Consider the following 18480-nt stretch of genomic DNA (forward strand, 5'->3'; position numbering starts at 1 on the left):
AAGCCTCCAGAGTGATTGAGTGAGCTGGTCTAACCCACAAGTCGTACTCAGACTAGCAACTATTTGGTGGAACAGAAGAGTGGGAAAGGAGAAGTTCTTCTTTCCAGCACTCAAAAGTGGTGGGAAGTTTAACACATCACATACATTCAGCTTCACGCTTTAGACAGAGGAGAGGGAGTTCAGAGAACAAAAGTGAATAGGGCCCGTATGGATTAAGAGATTTTAAACCCATTTAAATGATAAATATTTGAAACCTGTAAACAGAGGATGGAAAGGACCTGAGGATTGCGTAATGGGGTATAATTAAAATAACTGAATGTAATACAAGGGAAAAATTAGACTGAATATTAGAAAAAAACTTCCTGAGAGTTAGTTGTATTAAACAGACTTATTTAAACTTATTTCTCATGGCAAATTGAAGCCGCATTGCTTGGGGCATTAGAAATTGGACTTAAACACAGCATTGTCAAGATTGTGGACTAGATGGCCTAACAGAAGCTCAATATAGAAAACAGCTATTATTCCTAGCAGGGTATAACTGAATTAAGGTTTACTTTTATGTCTTCCTCACACTACTGTAATCAGAACTCTGTCTCTGACACCTCCCCATGTGCGTTCGTCAGCAACAACTAAATATTTGGTTCCTTTTGTCTGCGTACCTGGATTCAGTCCACTCTTGATAGCAGCATGCATTCACATGCAACTGTAAGTGTCCCAGTTTCTCCTCATGTTAAATCAATTAGTCTTGCAGTACACACAACTGCCAGCAAATTGAACTACTACTTCAGATTCTTTTGATTTCAGGAAGCTTCATAGTCCTTAGTTACACATATATGCAAGCTGTGAAAGTAAAAACTTTTTTCTCAAACAATGACCTCCAAAAACAAGAACACAGAGTTTTAGGCTAGTTTCTTCCTTCAGTTATAGGAATGCCATTTTCCCCCCCCTCCCCCCCTCAACTACTGGGGAAAGATCCTTCTACTTCAACCCAAGAAGGGTTTAAAAAAACTTTGGGGATTCAGATAACTGAACGGGCACATCCTCACATGCCCAAGTAATGCCCTCACTTCCTGCATGAAGATTTGGGGATTGTGAATCCACAGCTAAACCCACTCCCTATTCAGTATGGATTAGTTTTTATTAGGCCTGTCGATTAATTTCAGTTAACTCACGCGATTAACTCAAAAAAATTGTGATTAATCAGTTTTAATTGCGCTGTTAAACAATAGAATACCAATTGAAATTTATTACATATTTTGGATGTTTTTCTACATTTTCAAATATTTTGATTTCAATTACAACACAGAATACAAAGTAGACAGTGCTCATGTTGTATTTTTTCATTACTGTACTGTAAAAATGTTAAACAAAAGGAATAGTATTTTTCAATTCACCTCATGCAAGTACTGAAGTGCAATCTCTTTAGCATGAAAGTGCAACTTACAAATGTAAGGTTTTTTTGTTACATAACTGCACTCAAAAACCAATATAAAAACTTCAGAACCTACAAATCCACTAAGTCCTACTTCTTGTTCAGCCAATCACTAAGACAAACAAGTTTGTTTACATTTACAGGATAATGCTGCCCACTTCTTATTTACAGTGTCACCAGAAAGCGAGAACAGGCGTTTGCATGGCAGGCTTTTGTAGTTGGCATTGCAAGGTATTTACGTGCCAGATTTGCTAAACTTTCATATGCCTCTTCATGCTTCGGCCACCATTCCAGAGGACATGGTTCCACACTGATGACGCTCATTAAAAAAATGTGTCAATTAAATTTGTGACTGAACTCCTTGGGGAAGAATTATATGTCTGCTGCTTTGTTTTACCCACATTCTGCCATATATTTCATGTTACAGCAGTCTCAGATGATGACCAGCATGTTTGTTTTAAGAACACTTTCACTGCAGACTTGACAAAACACAAAGAAGGTACCAATGTGAGATTTCTAAAGATAGCTACAGTACTTGACCCAAAGTTTAAAAATTTGAAGTGCCTTCCAAAATCTGAGAGGGAGGAGGTGTGGAGCCTGCTTTCAGAAGTCTTAAAAGAGCAACTCTGATGTGGAAACTACAGAACCTGAACCACCAAAAAAGAAAAATCAACCTTCTGCTTTTGGCATCTGACACTGCTTTGGATTATCATCAAGCAGAACACATCATCAGCATGGACACATGTCCTCTGGAATGGTGGTTGAAGATGAAGGGACATAGGAGGATGAGGGGAGATATGATTGCTCTCTATAAATATATCAGAGGGATAAATACCGGAGAGGGAGAGGAATTATTTAAACTCAGTACCAATGTGAACACAAGAACAAATGGATATAAATTGGCCACCAGGAAATTTAGACTAGAAATTAGACGAAGGTTTCTAACCATCAGAGGAGTGAAGTTTTGGAATAGCCTTCCAAGGGAAGCAGTGGGGGCAAAAGATCTATCTGGCTTTAAGATTAAACTCAATAAGTTTATGGAGGAGATGGTATGATGGGATAACATGGTTTTGGTAATTAAATATTCATGGTAAATAGGCCCAATGGCCTGTGATGGGATATTAGATGGGGTGGGATCTGAGTTCCCCAGGAAAGAATTTTCCGTAGTATCTGGCTGATGAATCTTGCCCATATGCTCAGGGTTTAGCTGATCGCCATATTTGGGGTCGGGAAGGAATTTTCCTCCAGGGCAGATGGGAAGAGGCCCTGGAGGTTTTTCGCCTTCCTCTGTAGCATGGGTCACTTGCTGGAGGATTCTCTGCTCCTTGAAGTCTTTAAACCACGATTTGAGGACTTCAATAGCACAGACATAGGTGAGAGGTTTTTTGCAGGAGTGGTGGGTGAAATTCTGTGGCCTGCGTTGTGTAGGAGGTCAGACTAGATGATCATAATAGTCCCTTCTGACTTAAATATCTATGAATCTATGAATCTTTACCGCAACTAGCACATAAATATCTTGCAGCACTGGCTACAACAGTGCCATGCAAACACCTGTTCTCACTTTCAGGTCATATTGTAAACAAGAAGCGGGCAGAACTGTCTCCTGCAAATGTAAACAAACATGTTCAGACAAACAAGAAGTAGGACGGAGTGGACTTATAGGCTCTAAAGTTTTACATAGTTTTATTTTTGAATGCAATTTTTTTTACGTAATTCTACTTTTGTAAGTTCAACTGTCATGATAAAGAGATTGCACTACAGTACTTGTATTAGGTTTGAAAAATACTATTTCTTTTGTTTTTTTACAGTGAAAATATTTTTAATCAAAAATATAAAGTGACTACTGTACATTTTGTATTCTGTGTTGTAATTGAAATCAATATATTTGAAAATGTAGAAAACATCCAAATATATTTAAATAAACGGTGTTCTATTATTAACACAATTAATTACAATTATATTTTTAATTGCTTGACAGACCTAATTTTTAATTGGTCTTAGAGATCACAAAATCCAGTGCTGTTGAAGCAGAGTTCTGAGAAAGATATTTTAAAAACTTGAAAGAGAAGATAAAACAAGAGGAGGAGGCAAAAGTTGGAAGATTTTCCAAATGACACAATAAGGATACCAATCACCATGTACTATCTGAACCCAGGATAGTCCTTTGCATAAGAAAGCAGCCCCCCTCCTCAGCATCAAGAAATTTAATATGGAGTATAATCTTATTTGCCAGTGCAGATTTGGAAAAGCCACCAGTCAAACAGTTAAGACTAAGCCATCAGCTCAATAACTAACCTCCAGTCTAGAGAGATTACTGAGAAAACAACGTTTAAGACCATTTGTTCAGGATTGGTCATTCAGGAGCAGCACAATGTACTTCAATGTTGGAGTAAGGGCATCTAAGTCCAAGACTTGGGTTGGAGTCCTCATTCCTTAAGAGATCGAAGAAGTGCGCTCAGACCCTGGGAAGGAATGCCTCCCTCATTTTCCATTGAGCCCATTAAGCAGAAGCAGAAGTGAATATCATTCATCCTAGGAAAGCCTGTATTAAGGCCACTGTTGAAAGAAGGGAGGGTTTACAAGGGGGGTGGATGCAGTATCCTCTGAGTGCATTTATTTCTCATGAGAGAGGACTGGCAAAACAAAAAATTAAGAACAGAAATTTTGTTAAGAATAGTCAAAGGTGAAAAGGTTCCCCAGGGATTTGTCTGGACTCCTCCACTAAAGGCCAATCTACAATTTCAGAATAGGCTCTGAACTTCCAAACAAGACTTCAGAAGTTAGGTACTTCTGTGACATGCACACAGTGTCAAACATAGAATGATGCTGCAAGGTCTCCAGTGGCAAAGGCTTTACAGACTAAAATGCTCGAAGAAAAAAGTACAGGTCATAAAAAGAAGGAAGATAAATAGTTTCCAAAAGAATCCAGAAATCCACACTAGGTGTCACATTTGTTTGCACTGACGAAGTGCTGGACCTGCCTAGAGCTGCTTCTGGGATAGGTCTCATGATGCCTGATGCAGACTTCTAAATTCCTTAACCCAAGACCAATAATTAATTAAGACTGACATGGTACCTGAAAGATCATCAGGAAGTGTGACATACTGAAACTAGAGAGGGCCTTTTTACTAACTGCTGAAGAGGTTAGATCGACCATTGTAATTATATCACAAAATGATCTACAATACTGTTAGTGATGAAGAGTAAGGATTTTTTGGGGAGCAAGGGAGAACATAACTGGAGGGCAGAGCATTCACATTTAGTTAAACGTGAGGCAAGCTTTCCCCATACATTTGAAAATCTCATCTCTCTAGCTTGGGGTTGTATACTGTGTAAGTCCCAATAGTTGCCTATTTATTGCTTTAATATAAAAGGAAAAACAGCTTCAAAATAAGCTATTTAATTTTAATCTAAAGTTCACTGTCCATCAAATTTCTGACCAAACTGTCAGATAAAAAGTTGATTGGAGAAATTGTCAGTCATTAGTAAGATCCCAAATGAATCTGGATGGAAAAAAAGCTGGTAACTGCCAACATTCCAAGCAACAACAGAACTTCACAACTGTGGTAAATCTGAGGCAGTTACAACTGCAGTTATCTGCAAGGGTTGAACACCACTCTCTGAATTAGAGTGCTTACCAGAATACAAAGCCTTATGTTATAACAGCTAGAACGTGGCTTAATTGTGACTAAAGACAAGCAAACGTTGAATGCATTACATAAGTCTCAAAACTAAAACCATGTCTCTAGTACACCTGAAGAGAAAAAGCACCATTAAAAGTATCTTACCTCATAAATGTTGGGGTGCCACATTTTGGTCAGGAATCTGAAGGTAGGCGGTGAATATGGATAGTCGATAGGAAATTTAATGTGAGCCTGCAACAAATAAAATTAATCTCAGTTTTCATGTAACAGAATGCATGGAAACCAGCAAACTAATCGATGTTAGTCTTTCACACTGGAAGGTTTGGGGGCCAAAGTGATTTCAGTCTAAAGGAAACAAAGTTGATCATTTTTTGTTAGTGCTTTAATGGACATTAGGCACCTGACAAATCTACAAAGTTTAGCTCCATTATTGGGTCTCGTGCACAGACTGGTACTTGAACAGGAGAATTTGAAGATCAGGACTGAGGTTCATTGGACTGGCAATCCTTGTAATATAGAGGGAAAGACAAGGAAGCAACTGTCTCAACTTCATGTAGCTCTAACTCGAGTCAAAGTCCCGAGATGTCTTAATTAACTGTTTTAAAAAAAATCACTGACAATTAAAAATCACTGAAGAATTCAGTGGCCAATATTATCAGTTTCCTTTTTTAAAATCTCAAAACAGGTTAAGTTTTTTGGCCCCAGTAGGATGAATTTTCTAGTGTTCCAAGCACATTAGTGGGGCTAATTAAAGAACATTTACATCAATACCTGTGCACTGCACAAAACCAATGCATCTGAATAGGCACAAGGAATATTTGTTGGCAGTTTTGAAGGACTTGGTTGGTGGAGGAAGTAGAAATTCTACTTCAAGCAGAGTATTTATACTACACTTGATGCCATGGCATTTGAGCCCTTCACAAATTCAGATATTAGGAGGCTTACATGTCGCAGAGCTGTGTAATCCTGCCACTTAAACCGGAATCTAGATAACAGAATTTTATTATACTAATGGTGGGTTAGCATGCCCATAGCATTAGATGGGCATCTTTTTAACAAACAAGAAGTAACAAATAGACCTTTAGATGTCAACTAGATAGATTCTAGTTACAGTTAAAACTAGAGGTAGGTACAAACTAGCGTCTTAAAACTCACTCTTAAGGTTTGGTAAGGAGGCGAGGTGCACTGAAATAAAAACCCATCATGTTTTGCAATTTAGGCTCCTCTAATTTAAAGCAAAACCAGCACTCTCAGTAGCTTGAATTTTTTAAGCACCTTTACATAGTGTCCACATACAGGTAGACAGCATGTGTTATGGAAGTACAGTAGTGTCAAATCCTAAGCAGATGTGGTTTATTGGAATATACACTTAGAAAAATGCTAACTGGATGTTCACAATATAATGCAACAATGATCATCAGCCAGCAGTCTAAGCCCATTCAACTCCTGGTTCTGACATTTTATTAGAACAAGAGAGAAAAGTAGTGTTCAAGAGTCCAAATTAAATCCAGAAATAAAAAACCCAGGGTTGAGCTAGATAGAAAGCTTGCTTACAGCTGGTCAGAATAACTATCAGTGGGTAACTTTGCATCTCTTGTTTAACAACATCTTAACGTGCTGCTGGGCATGTCCAAGACAACTTCAGCCTAAGTTTTCTTTGCTTTTTGTGCCTTCAACTTGGAGCCTTACATGTATTTAAATGCAGAGCATTTTAAATTTGAAAACCAGTTTAGACAAGTCTATTTAACTTTGACAGGCACTTTCCCACTGCTATGTTGTATTGTAGTCCATCCAGAGATTACACAGATCCAAAGACAGCACCTTTATATAAACTAGTAAGCAGTTTCTGGGTTGCATGCACAACTGTAGGGTAAACTGGGGGGCTATTTAACCACTGAACTGCTTGTTAAGACACAAACACTGCAGAATTGAACAATCTGAATGCACTGAGTGTACAAAACCAATCCATATACACTGTAGAGCAGTGTTTCTCAAAGTACAGGTTGCGACCCAGTACTGGGTCATAGAATATCAGGGTTGGAAGGGACCTCAGGAGGTCATCTAGTCCAACCCCCTGCTCAAAAGCAGGACCAATCTCCAATTAAATCATTCCAGCCAGGGCTTTGTCAAGCCTGACCTTAAAAACTTCTAAGGAAGGAGATTCCACCACCTCCCTAGGCAACGTATTCCAGTGTTTCACCACCATCCTAGTGAAAAAGTTTTTCCTAATATCCAACCTAAACCTCCCCCACTGCAACTTGAGACCATTACTCCTTGTCCTGTCCTCTTCTACCACTAAGAATAGTCTAGAATAGTCATCCTCTCTGGAACCACCTCTCAGGTAGTTGAAAGCAGCTATCAAATCCCCCCTCATTCTTCTCTTCTGCAGGCTAAACAATCCCAGCTCCCTCAGCCTCTCCTCATAACTCATGTGTTCCAGACCCCTAATCATTTTTGTTGCCCTTCGCTGGACTCTCTCCAATTTATCCACATCCTTCTTGAAGTGTGGAGCCCAAAACTGGACACAGTACTCCAGATGAGGCCTCACCAATGTCGAATAGAGGGGGACGATCACGTCCCTCGATCTGCTCGCTATGCCCCTACTTATACATCCCAAAATGCCATTGGCCTTCTTGGCAACAAGGGCACACTGCTGACTCATATCCAGCTTCTTGTCCACTGTCACCCCTAGGTCCTTTTCCGCAGAACTGCTGCCTAGCCATTCGGTCCCTAGTCTGTAGCTGTGCATTGGGTTCTTCCGTCCTAAGTGCAGGACCCTGCACTTATCCTTATTGAACCTCATCAGATTTCTTTTGGCCCAATCCTCCAATTTGTCTAGGTCCCTCTGTATCCTATCCCTGCCCTCCAGCGTATCTACCACTCCTCCCAGTTTAGTATCATCCGCAAATTTGCTGAGAGTGCAATCCACACCATCCTCCAGATCATTTATGAAGATATTGAACAAAACCGGCCCCAGGACCAACCCCCGGGGCACTCCACTTGACACCGGCTGCCAACTAGACATGGAGCCATTGATCACTACCCGTTGAGCCCGACAATCTAGCCAACTTTCTACCCACCTTATAGTGCATTCATCCAGCCCATACTTTAACTTGCTGACAAGAATACTGTGGGAGACCGTGTCAAAAGCTTTGCTAAAGTCAAGAAACAATACATCCACTGCTTTCCCTTCATCCACAGAACCAGTAATCTCATCATAGAAGGCGATTAGATTAGTTAGGCATGACCTTCCCTTGGTGAATCCATGCTGACTGTTCCTGATCACTTTCCTCTCATGTAAGTGCTTCAGGATTGATTCTTTGAGGACCTGCTCCATGATTTTTCTAGGGACTGAGGTGAGGCTGACTGGCCTGTAGTTCCCAGGATCCTCCTTCTTCCCTTTTTTAAAGATTGGCACTACATTAGCCTTTTTCCAGTCATCTGGGACTTCCCCAGTTCGCCACGAGTTTTCAAAGATAATGGCCAATGGCTCTGCAATCACAGCCGCCAATTCCTTTAGCACTCTCGGATGCAACTCGTCCGGCCCCATGGACTTGTGCACGTCCAGCTTTTCTAAATAGTCCCTAACCACCTCTTTCTCCACAGAGGGCTGGCCATCTATTCCCCATGTTGTGATGCCCAGCGCAGCAGTCTGGCAGCTGACCTTGTTAGTGAAGACAGGCAAAAAAAGCATTGAGTACATTAGCTTTTTCCACATCCTTTGTCGCTAGGTTGCCTCCCTCATTCAGTAAGGGGCCCACACTTTCCTTGGCTTTCTTCTTGTTGCCAACATACCTGAAGAAACCCTTCTTGTTACTCTTAACATCTCTCGCTAGCTGCAGCTCCAGGTGCGATTTGGCCCTCCTGATTTCATTCCTACATGCCCGAGCAATATTTTTATACTCTTCCCTGGTCATATGTCCAACCTTCCACTTCTTGTAAGCTTCTTTTTTATGTTTAAGATCCGCTAGGATTTCACCGTTAAGCCAAGCTGGTCGCCTGCCATATTTACTATTCTTTCGACACATCAGGATGGTTTGTCCCTGTAACCTCAACAGGGATTCCTTGAAATACAGCCAGCTCTCCTGGACTCCTTTCCCCTTCATGTTAGTCCCCCAGGGGATCCTACCCATCCGTTCCCTGAGGGAGTCGAAGTCTGTTTTCCTGAAGTCCAGGGTCCGTATCCTGCTGCTTACCTTTCTTCCCTGTGTCAGGATCCTGAACTCAACCAACTCATGGTCACTGCCTCCCAGATTCTGATGAGGTTCAATAAGGATAAGTGCAGGGTCCTGCACTTAGGACGGAAGAACCCAATGCACAGCTACAGACTAGGGACCGAATGGCTAGGCAGCAGTTCTGCGGAAAAGGACCTAGGGGTGACAGTGGACGAGAAGCTGGATATGAGTCAGCAGTGTGCCCTTGTTGCCAAAAAGGCCAATGGCATTTTGGGATGTATAAGTAGGGGCATAGCGAGCAGATCGAGGGACGTGATCGTCCCCCTCTATTCGACATTGGTGAGGCCTCATCTGGAGTACTGTGTCCAGTTTTGGGCCCCACACTTCAAGAAGGATGTGGATAAATTGGAGAGAGTCCAGCGAAGGGCAACAAAAATGATTAGGGGTCTGGAACACATGAGTTATGAGGAGAGGCTGAGGGAGCTGGGATTGTTTAGCCTGCAGAAGAGAAGAATGAGGGGGGATTTGATAGCTGCTTTCAACTACCTGAAAGGGGGTTCCAAAGAGGATGGCTCTAGACTGTTCTCAATGGTAGCAGATGACAGAACGAGGAGTAATGGTCTCAAGCTGCAGTGGGGGAGGTTTAGATTGGATATTAGGAAAAACTTTTTCACTAAGAGGGTGGTGAAACACTGGAATGCGTTACCTAGGGAGGTGGTAGAATCTCCTTCCTTAGAGGTTTTTAAGGTCAGGCTTGACAAAGCCCTGGCTGGGATGATTTAACTGGGAATTGGTCCTGCTTCGAGCAGGGGTTTGGACTAGATGACCTTCTGGGGTCCCTTCCAACCCTTATATTCTATGATTCCCATCCACTTTTGCTTCCCCTACTAATTCTTCCCGGTTTGTGAGCAGCAGGTCAAGAAAAGCTCCCCCCCATAGTTGGCTCCTCTAGCACTTGCACCAGGAAATTGTCCCCTACGCTTTCCAAAAACTTCCTGGATTGTCTATGCACTGCTGTATTGCTCTCCCAGCAGATATCAGGAAAATTAAAGTCACCCATGAGAACCAGGGCGTGCGATCTAGTAGCTTCTGCGAGCTGCATGAATGTCATGGAATGTCAGACACTGCATCGCCTTGCTGATTCAAATTATAAAGATCGTTGCCACTGAGCAGGGACCTGGAGAGGAGAGAGGTAGGGGATGGGCAGGAACTGTGGAGGGGAGCAAGTTGGCGCTTGCAAGGCTGCTACAGGCCTCTTCCCTGGCCCCCCCGGAGTGCCATACTTCCTGCTAGCAGGGAGAGAGAGATAGGCGCCCCTCCCCGAAGCTAGCTGCTGCCAGTGGGGAGGGTGATGGGGGCAGGGGTCCTCTGGCCCTGGGACAGCTTGCCTGCACCCCAAACTCCTCATCCCTGGCCCCACCCAGAGCCCGCACCCACCGCCAGAGCCCTCACCCCTGCATACCAACCCTCTGCCCCAGCCCTGAGCCCTCTCCTACACCCTGAACCCCTCATCCCCAGCTCCATCCCAGAGCCCTCACCTCCACACCCCACCCTGGACTACCTCCCACGCTCCTTACCATAGGCTTCCTAAGGCTAGTGTCTAGTGTTAGTTACACAAAGTGGGTTAAGATGGAATGTATTGCAATATTATGATTTTATGAAAACTAGTCAAAAGATATAATTATGTTGGGTCACAGGCATCAACAATTTTCTTCAACTGGGTCTGAGAAAAAAAGTTTAAAAACCACTGCTGTAGAGTGCCACACAACACTGTTGGGGTAGCAGATAAAAAGTATACATTAGGGAACCACTTTTTGATGTGTAGGCAATTGATGGATTTAATTTACATCATAACCAGTCATGTCTTTACAAAAGATTAGAAAGCAACAGAATTTGGAAACAAGCAATTATTTGCTGCTCTATTTTGTTTAGCTAAATTGAAGTATTGAGTACAGAGATGCTCTAGTGTAGCAACCCAGTTACAGAAATCTGCTTTTCCACTGAATAGCTTGTTAGCACCAGAGGTCAGAATTTCACTGTGCCAGCTGTTCAAACTGTACGTCAGAAGGATTAAGTGCACTGGGGAAACCCAGATGAACTAAAAAAATTGGGGAATTTTACAGTGATCACTTTCACCTCTCCTTCTCCTGATCATTAGCTTGAAAAGTGAAACTGAACTCTTAACCAGGACATTCATTAGAGTTTTCACAAACAGGTTTCCAGGTATTACTCAGCATTTTACTTTCTTAACAGAAGTGATCAGTTTAAAGCAGCTTTCCACCAGTTGAGCATTAATATATTTCAATTGAATGGGTGAAGGAGACCAGGAGTTTTAGGGGCAAGCTGCCACATAGCTGGTAAAGACTCACTAATCGTCATAGCTAGGAATCCAGCATCATCGAACTACCATTTAAAATATTTCCAAGATTAAGTAAGTCAGAAGACCACATATTAAGGTCATTTTTGAGTGACAGTTTGTTACTTGTGGCAAATAAGTTTATACAACCTCTACTGACCTGCGACGAATGGAGGATATCTGGATACTTTTTACATGACCTACCCTGAACTGGGTTAAGATAGGTTCTACTGTGTATATTGTCAGAGTAGCACAGATCTGAGGCAGCATGCCTTTGGTTAAATTAGACCTAACCTCAAGTGGAATTTATTTTTAGAATGAGTACCCAGAAAGCCCCAAGACACAAATCAGGAAAAAACATAAGTTTGATATCCAACATCCCTCCCCTGTGGCCCCCCCAGCAAGCTGTTAAGCCATTTTAAGTCTACCTTACACCAACTACAGAAAGTGACCAGGGCAAATCCTAGATTTCAGAGATTTGAACACTTGACCTCCCTCACTATAGCTCTTCGAAACACTTGGGTTTTGCCAGTTCCGAGGCATGTGTTAAGAGATACTAAGGGGTAAATTAAACATCACTATGATACCATGCTTGATAAAATGGGTTGGTTGCATATTCCATCCTATGTAATTTGACACACAGTCTCTTCAGCTAGATTGCTGACACACCACACTATGCAATTTAAATACATTTGTAGAAGCAAACTCCCTCCCAGAGCCTGCATTCCACACCCCCTGCCGGCCCTGCACCAACCAGAATATAAACCGGACTTTCAATGAAAATCAGAAATGCCAGTTTATAGAGTTTTCCAGTTGAAGTCCTGGATAAAATGGCTTTTACTGTACATTTATTTTTAAAAGAGTTTAAACTAAAAATTTCCAGTCAGTTCTTCAATGTATTCGGAGAGCTAATTAATATGTGTAGAGTGTTGTAATTACTGCTGCTTTGCATTTCTAGAATTGTCAAGTACTTACTCCATCCAAAATATTTACATACCACTGACCCCGCTAGGAACAGTATTAATATGAACAGGTTACTCTATCACAACATTTAAAATTTGTTGTGGGGGGAGAAGGGCATGTTTCATGAAAAAAAACAAGTACTCAGAAGGCTACTGAGTTGATTTTCACATGTGCAGAGGACCAGCAGCTTCCACAGCAGTCAACTGGAGCTGCAGTTGCTTGGCACCTCTGAAAAAAACATTTAAAAAAAAATTACATTCCCTATAATATGTTAGGTCTTGCTTTTTATTCCCAACACTCTTTACAAGCTATGAACATGCAGCACCACTGAAACTTAGCTTCCTCTGAGGTGCAGAACAGCAGACAGCCTAACTGAAAAAAATCTTACACTGTTCCAAGTTATGAGGTGGAGTGGGAGTGGGGCGGTTGTGCATGTGCCCTGAATGTATGATGTTCCTTGCTTCTCAGAGTGTGAAGATACTAATGCACAATGAATACCCACTGCCACGCTTACACTAGAAGTAGCATTTAGTAGCTTTCCAAAAGACAATTATTTCTTCATACTACAACTTACCTCATTAGCTACACAGGTTTCTTAACAGGGTGGCATGGAGGGACATGGGCAGGTGGTGGCAGTTTAGAAATATTTTACCCACTAAGTGGTTTATATATATATATATATATCAAACTTTTGACTTTCTAGATACTTTCAACTCAACCTCTGCCTCCTAGAAAAGGTACTGAACTCCTGTTTGAAGAGGACTATGTTAAAGGGACCTTGGAACCTTTCAGTTTGCACCCACAGCATCAACACAGAAGAGTTACAGCACAGAACTTGATCGCACATAGCTATTCACATCCCTGTAGTCCAAACAAGCCCTTGTCTCCATCTATGTCAACTGTTTTATTGCAAGAAGTAGTCAGTAAAACCCGTTTAAAAAACAAACCTTACTACACAAAGTTATTGCTGTTCAGGTAAGCTCAGGAGAAAGCATAAAACTCAAGCATGTTAGCTTATGTACCTCATACGTAAGATGATCCTTCCTTAGGAGTTTTTAAGGTCAGGCTTGACAAAGCCCTGGCTGGGATGATTTAATTGGGTATGGGTCCTGCTTTTGAGCAGGGGGTTGGACTAGATGACCTCCTGAGGTCCCTTCCAACCCTGATATTCTATGATTCTATGATTAAGGGGTACTGTTGTAACAAATTTATCTCTTTAGTTCGGTGGTTCTCAACCTTTCCCGATTACTGTATCCCTTTCAGAAGTTTGATTTGTCTTGTGTACCCCAAGTTTCATTTCACTTAAAAACAACTTGCCTACAAAATGAGACCTAAAAATACAAAAAACTCACCACACACTATTACTGAAAAATTACTTTTCATTTTTACCATATAATTATAAAATTAATTGAAATATAAATATCGTACTTACATGTATAGTATATAGAGCAGTATAAACAAGTCATTGTCTGTATGAAATTTTAGTTTGTCCTGACTTCGCAGGTGCTTTTTAATGTAACCTGTTGTAAAACTAGGCAAGTATCTACATGAGCTAATGTACCCCCGGAAGACCTCTGCATATCCCCAGGGGCACATGTACCCCTGGTTTAGAACTACTACTTTAGGTTTATCACCCAGCGTGCAAAACTGTCAACCAATAGTTGGATTACATCCAATTCCTTCGTGTGTAAAGGACTTCACCACCACTAAGGCCCAAAGTGCCTGTTTACAGAAAGTTATCGCAGCAATCAAATGTTTGTTAATTTTAGATTTTCACTTAAATACACGTATTTGATGTTTCCCAGCAGTTAACTGGAATATTGGCACTGATGATTTCCCTCTTCTGTCCCACAGTATTCTAATGCTATCAGTAACCCAGTCTTTCCACACCAGAACAAAACAAATTAAAGCAACTTGGTACTCATCCATTTGCCCAGTGCACATTAAAATGCTTTCATCTTCATAAGCGTGGGCAGATTGTGCCAGAGTAACTCAAGGTTTTAAAATAGATGGGAAATTCCCATCTGGACAACCAAAAGTTTGGGTATTTCAGTTGAGAGAAACTAAGGCAGAGAATCCCCATCAATGATTTATTATGTACTGGCAGAGTCTTCAAAAATCTGCGCATATCAGACCATGGGACTAGTTCTCAAATATCAGGTTTCAGAGTAGCAGCCGTGTTAGTCTGTATTCACAAAAAGAAAAGGAGTACTTGTGGCACCTTAGAGACTAACCAATTTATTTGAGCTCATATGAATTTGTTAGTCTCTAAGGTGCCACAAGTACTCCTTTTCTCAAATATCAGTCGCCAAAGTATACATGGTACTTATACAGATACACACTTATTTTTAGCATAGGTAAACAGTGCAGTGACCGCTGAGTATGCTGCAAATAAGCAGGAAACTCAGGCTTCCAACTATACACCTTGTTTACAGCAGCTGCATTCTAGAAGAAAGCCTTCAGCCAAAATGGCTGTATCTGCACGGCACATTCTTAACATGAGGCACAAGGCCAACAGAAGTAGAGGAACTATACAAACCAGTGCTGTGTTAATTTTAACATCTAATCCCACAAAATGCCTTTTAATGCTGGCTGGTACATCACACCTTTTTAAAACTCACCTAATGGATTTGCTCTTCCACATTAAGCCTGGATTATTGAAATGTTTTCCAGGATGTAGTATTAACCACCACATTTAGTGGAGGTCATCTTAAGTATTAACAGCCCATTTAGCAAGCCAGTCAAGAAGCGAAATCACCTTGATGCTGTCCAACTTCAGAACCTACAAGACCAGCATTACTATTAAAACTAACTAGACGGACTTGCCATTAATACAAAGTAGTGGGTCACACACTTTGTGGCTTGTGTAGGCCAAGCTCACTAAAACACAGCAGGGGCTCCTTGCATCCTTACATTCCAACCAACAAGCTCTCTGTATTGCCACCCTCCAAATCCCCCTCTATTTCAGGGACTGTAAAATTTCCCCACTTCCTCTGATGTTTTGGCTTTTGCCCCTCCATTCTCCCTTAATAGGGTCCTGCCTTCTCCCCACCATACCTGGGGATCTGTCTCCTCCTACCCATTTCCATCTCCCACCACAGCAGGGGTTCTGTTCCCTCCATTCCCACCTTCCCCCATGCCAATGGCTTAGTGTCTCCCCCCAACCCTGGACTGGAAAGGAGGAGTGAATGACTGGTGTCCTACCCCTACAGATCAGGAAGGGCACTAGTAGAGAGGACACTTCATTCCTTCCTCACTTCTTCTGGGTGTCCCTGCTGGCTGAGAATCCACCTCACAGAGCTTTCAGCAGGGAGAACACTGATTTCTCTATCTGGGAGAGAAGTCATCCAGGGCATCACATGCTAAATACTATCAGGACCACAAGCAGAGGGATTGTTATGCCAGAAGGCACTAAATGGCTACCAGACACCAGTCGTTTGATCTAGAGACAACTGCAGAGGTACTTGAAGCAGTGACTGTGCTAAACAGATGACAGCAGCTTCATGTATCGCCCATTTCCCCTAAAAACAATTGCATTCTGCTCATTGATGCCTAGAACATTCCCTGGAATTTTGGAATTGATCCGATGTGACATTCAAAAGCTATTGCATTACACACAGAAATGCTGTCAAGTTGAGTGCAACGTCTTTGCAAGCCTCAACAATAAAAAGTTGTTCCAAGTGATGTATGTAGTGAGCTATACACCAACTTTTCACCTCTGGCCCCTAAGTTTCAAGTCCTTATTGAAATCATACCTGAACATGAGTTCCCAGTATAGCACCGACTGCATCCATAATTTACTTCACTTTTCAGACACTTCACGTAAGTACAAGCAGAAAGCACCAAGACAGAGTTCTATTACAGACAGCTTGGCTTTCAGCTATGCATATTAGAAAAAAATAAGTGGTTGAATGAATACAAACAAGACAGCCAAATTAGTTCTGGGAATCCTGAATGAACATGCCCATTGCATAGAACTAGAAAGCAACTACTTAACGCAGGGTATGCACTCCCAAAGATAACCTATAAAGGAAAAAATTGGGTTTGTATCATGTTTTGTTGCTTTATGATTATAAAGGTGGCCTGCAATTCTCAGTCTAATCTGGAAGACTAGAGATCTAGTGAAACAAAACACATCACAGGAAATGAAAATTAAGCTATTGAAAGGATGAAGGAATTTTTAGTCAAAACTGTTGGTTTTTGTTTACACACCAAAGAGTTTAACACGTTTGTTGAACCCCTACAACCCTTGTTCTTCTATAATTAACATGAATGAGCTCATGATACATACAAAAACCACCTTGCCTACTGTTCCCCATCCACAAGGTCTGCTAGGAAAACCCATCCGGACACTCTTAGCATCTTCCAGGTAAAAACCCTGTCGAAAAGTGTCCTTTATACATTTTAAAATAATGAATAAACCCTTTTTTGTATAGCATTTTGTAGGTCACTTAACACAAAGTGAACCATTTATATTACGTTACAAGCTTTTTCAGACTGGAACCATGTTACAGGTTCGCACAGAGCCAAACACAACGGAGCCCTGATTCTGATTAGAGCCTCTAGGAATTATTATAATAGCAACATTAAAATTTACAAATTAAGAGTTTTACTATTATTGTGTTGTAATTTGGAAATTTTACAAGCAAGAAATAGCGTATAGAAAATGCCTACTTTCAGTAAATACTAAGTCTATCTTAAATTCATATTTATGGGCAATTATGGCTTTTGTGGCTGTTAAATACTCGAATGGTTTTGGGCAGTGTTAAAATCAACAGGAAATGGACAAATAAGGCAGCAAGCCTACATACTGACCAAGTTCAAAGTTACAGCTGCACAATACTTATGATAATCAGGGTAAAATATAGCCCTTGATAGAAGAATGGAGCACAAGTGATATATATTTCTCATGCATGCGCTGTCTCTAGAGGATCTGTGTAAACTGAGCAACATTTGGTCCTTTCCTCCAAGTGTCATCAACAAGGAATGGGTGAAAATCTGAGCAGTTATTCTGTCATTTCCCTACACTAACTCAGAGAAGGAACAATTTTTTTTAAAATGTTCTCCCTTGTGTGTCAGAGGAGTCAAGCTCAGATATTTTAGCCTTCATGATGTATTACAGCCGTTAATCTTAATTTACAAACTCCTGAGCTAATCAGAAACTTAGTCTAAGGGCAAACCAGTAGAGTGTTTAGGATCTTAAAGCAGCTTTGAATTAAGTCACTTCTAACTTCGAGTGAAATTTTATTAGAGATGGTTCACAGTATTGACCAATTAAATATTGCTACTAGGTATGAATGACAGGATAGCTGATTCAAATGCTGAGTCGACAAGGTTAAACTGCTCTTGAAATACAAGAGGTCAACTTTTGCAGTAAAACTACATCGACTGTGGTAACTCATTGTCAGCATCCTTACATTACATAGGCGTTCAGCCTTAAACACAGCAAATGTATCTTAAAAATATTTTAGTACTGACAGCTTGCTGTGGAGCTGTTTAAAATGGCAGAAGTATGCTGAAAGCAGAATAATCTACTCCCCTTGACAATAGGCCAACTGCATATTCCTGAAACCATGCCCTTCCCCTACCACGCTATTTATTCTTGTTGCTTTGTCAGCACTGGGATCAGCACATGGCTACCAAGGCCTGTATTAACCAAGCCAACGCTGCAATGCCCATTTTTCAATGCAAAGGCTTACTAGCTCAGCAACATACAATACCAATAAGAACTGGACAAAGCCAGGACCTATTGCAAAGCTGGGCTGGACTAGTGAACTGTTCAGAGAATTACATCCCAGGCTCAAAGCGAGCTATGTTCACATGCACAGTGTTCGTAATACCTACTTTTCAGCAGCACCAGCAGAAACAAAGAAAAAACCCTGCAATTAAGCACATGGGAAAGAAAAATGA

The 18480-nt window shown here is 41.3% G+C and overlaps 1 protein-coding gene across 1 annotated transcript in view; it reads right to left on the reverse strand.

The window, feature by feature from the left end:
- UBE2R2 (ubiquitin conjugating enzyme E2 R2) overlaps positions 1–18480 on the reverse strand; it is a 104695-nt gene that overhangs the window by 18777 nt on the left and 67438 nt on the right. Inside the window, exon 2 of the mRNA XM_048850961.2 lies at positions 5221–5307. Coding sequence (XP_048706918.1) covers positions 5221–5307 — 87 coding nt within the window. The remainder of the gene's footprint in view (positions 1–5220; positions 5308–18480) is intronic.

This window comes from Caretta caretta, chromosome 5, assembly GCF_965140235.1.
Source record: "Caretta caretta isolate rCarCar2 chromosome 5, rCarCar1.hap1, whole genome shotgun sequence".
NCBI classification, from domain to species: Eukaryota; Metazoa; Chordata; order Testudines; family Cheloniidae; genus Caretta; species Caretta caretta.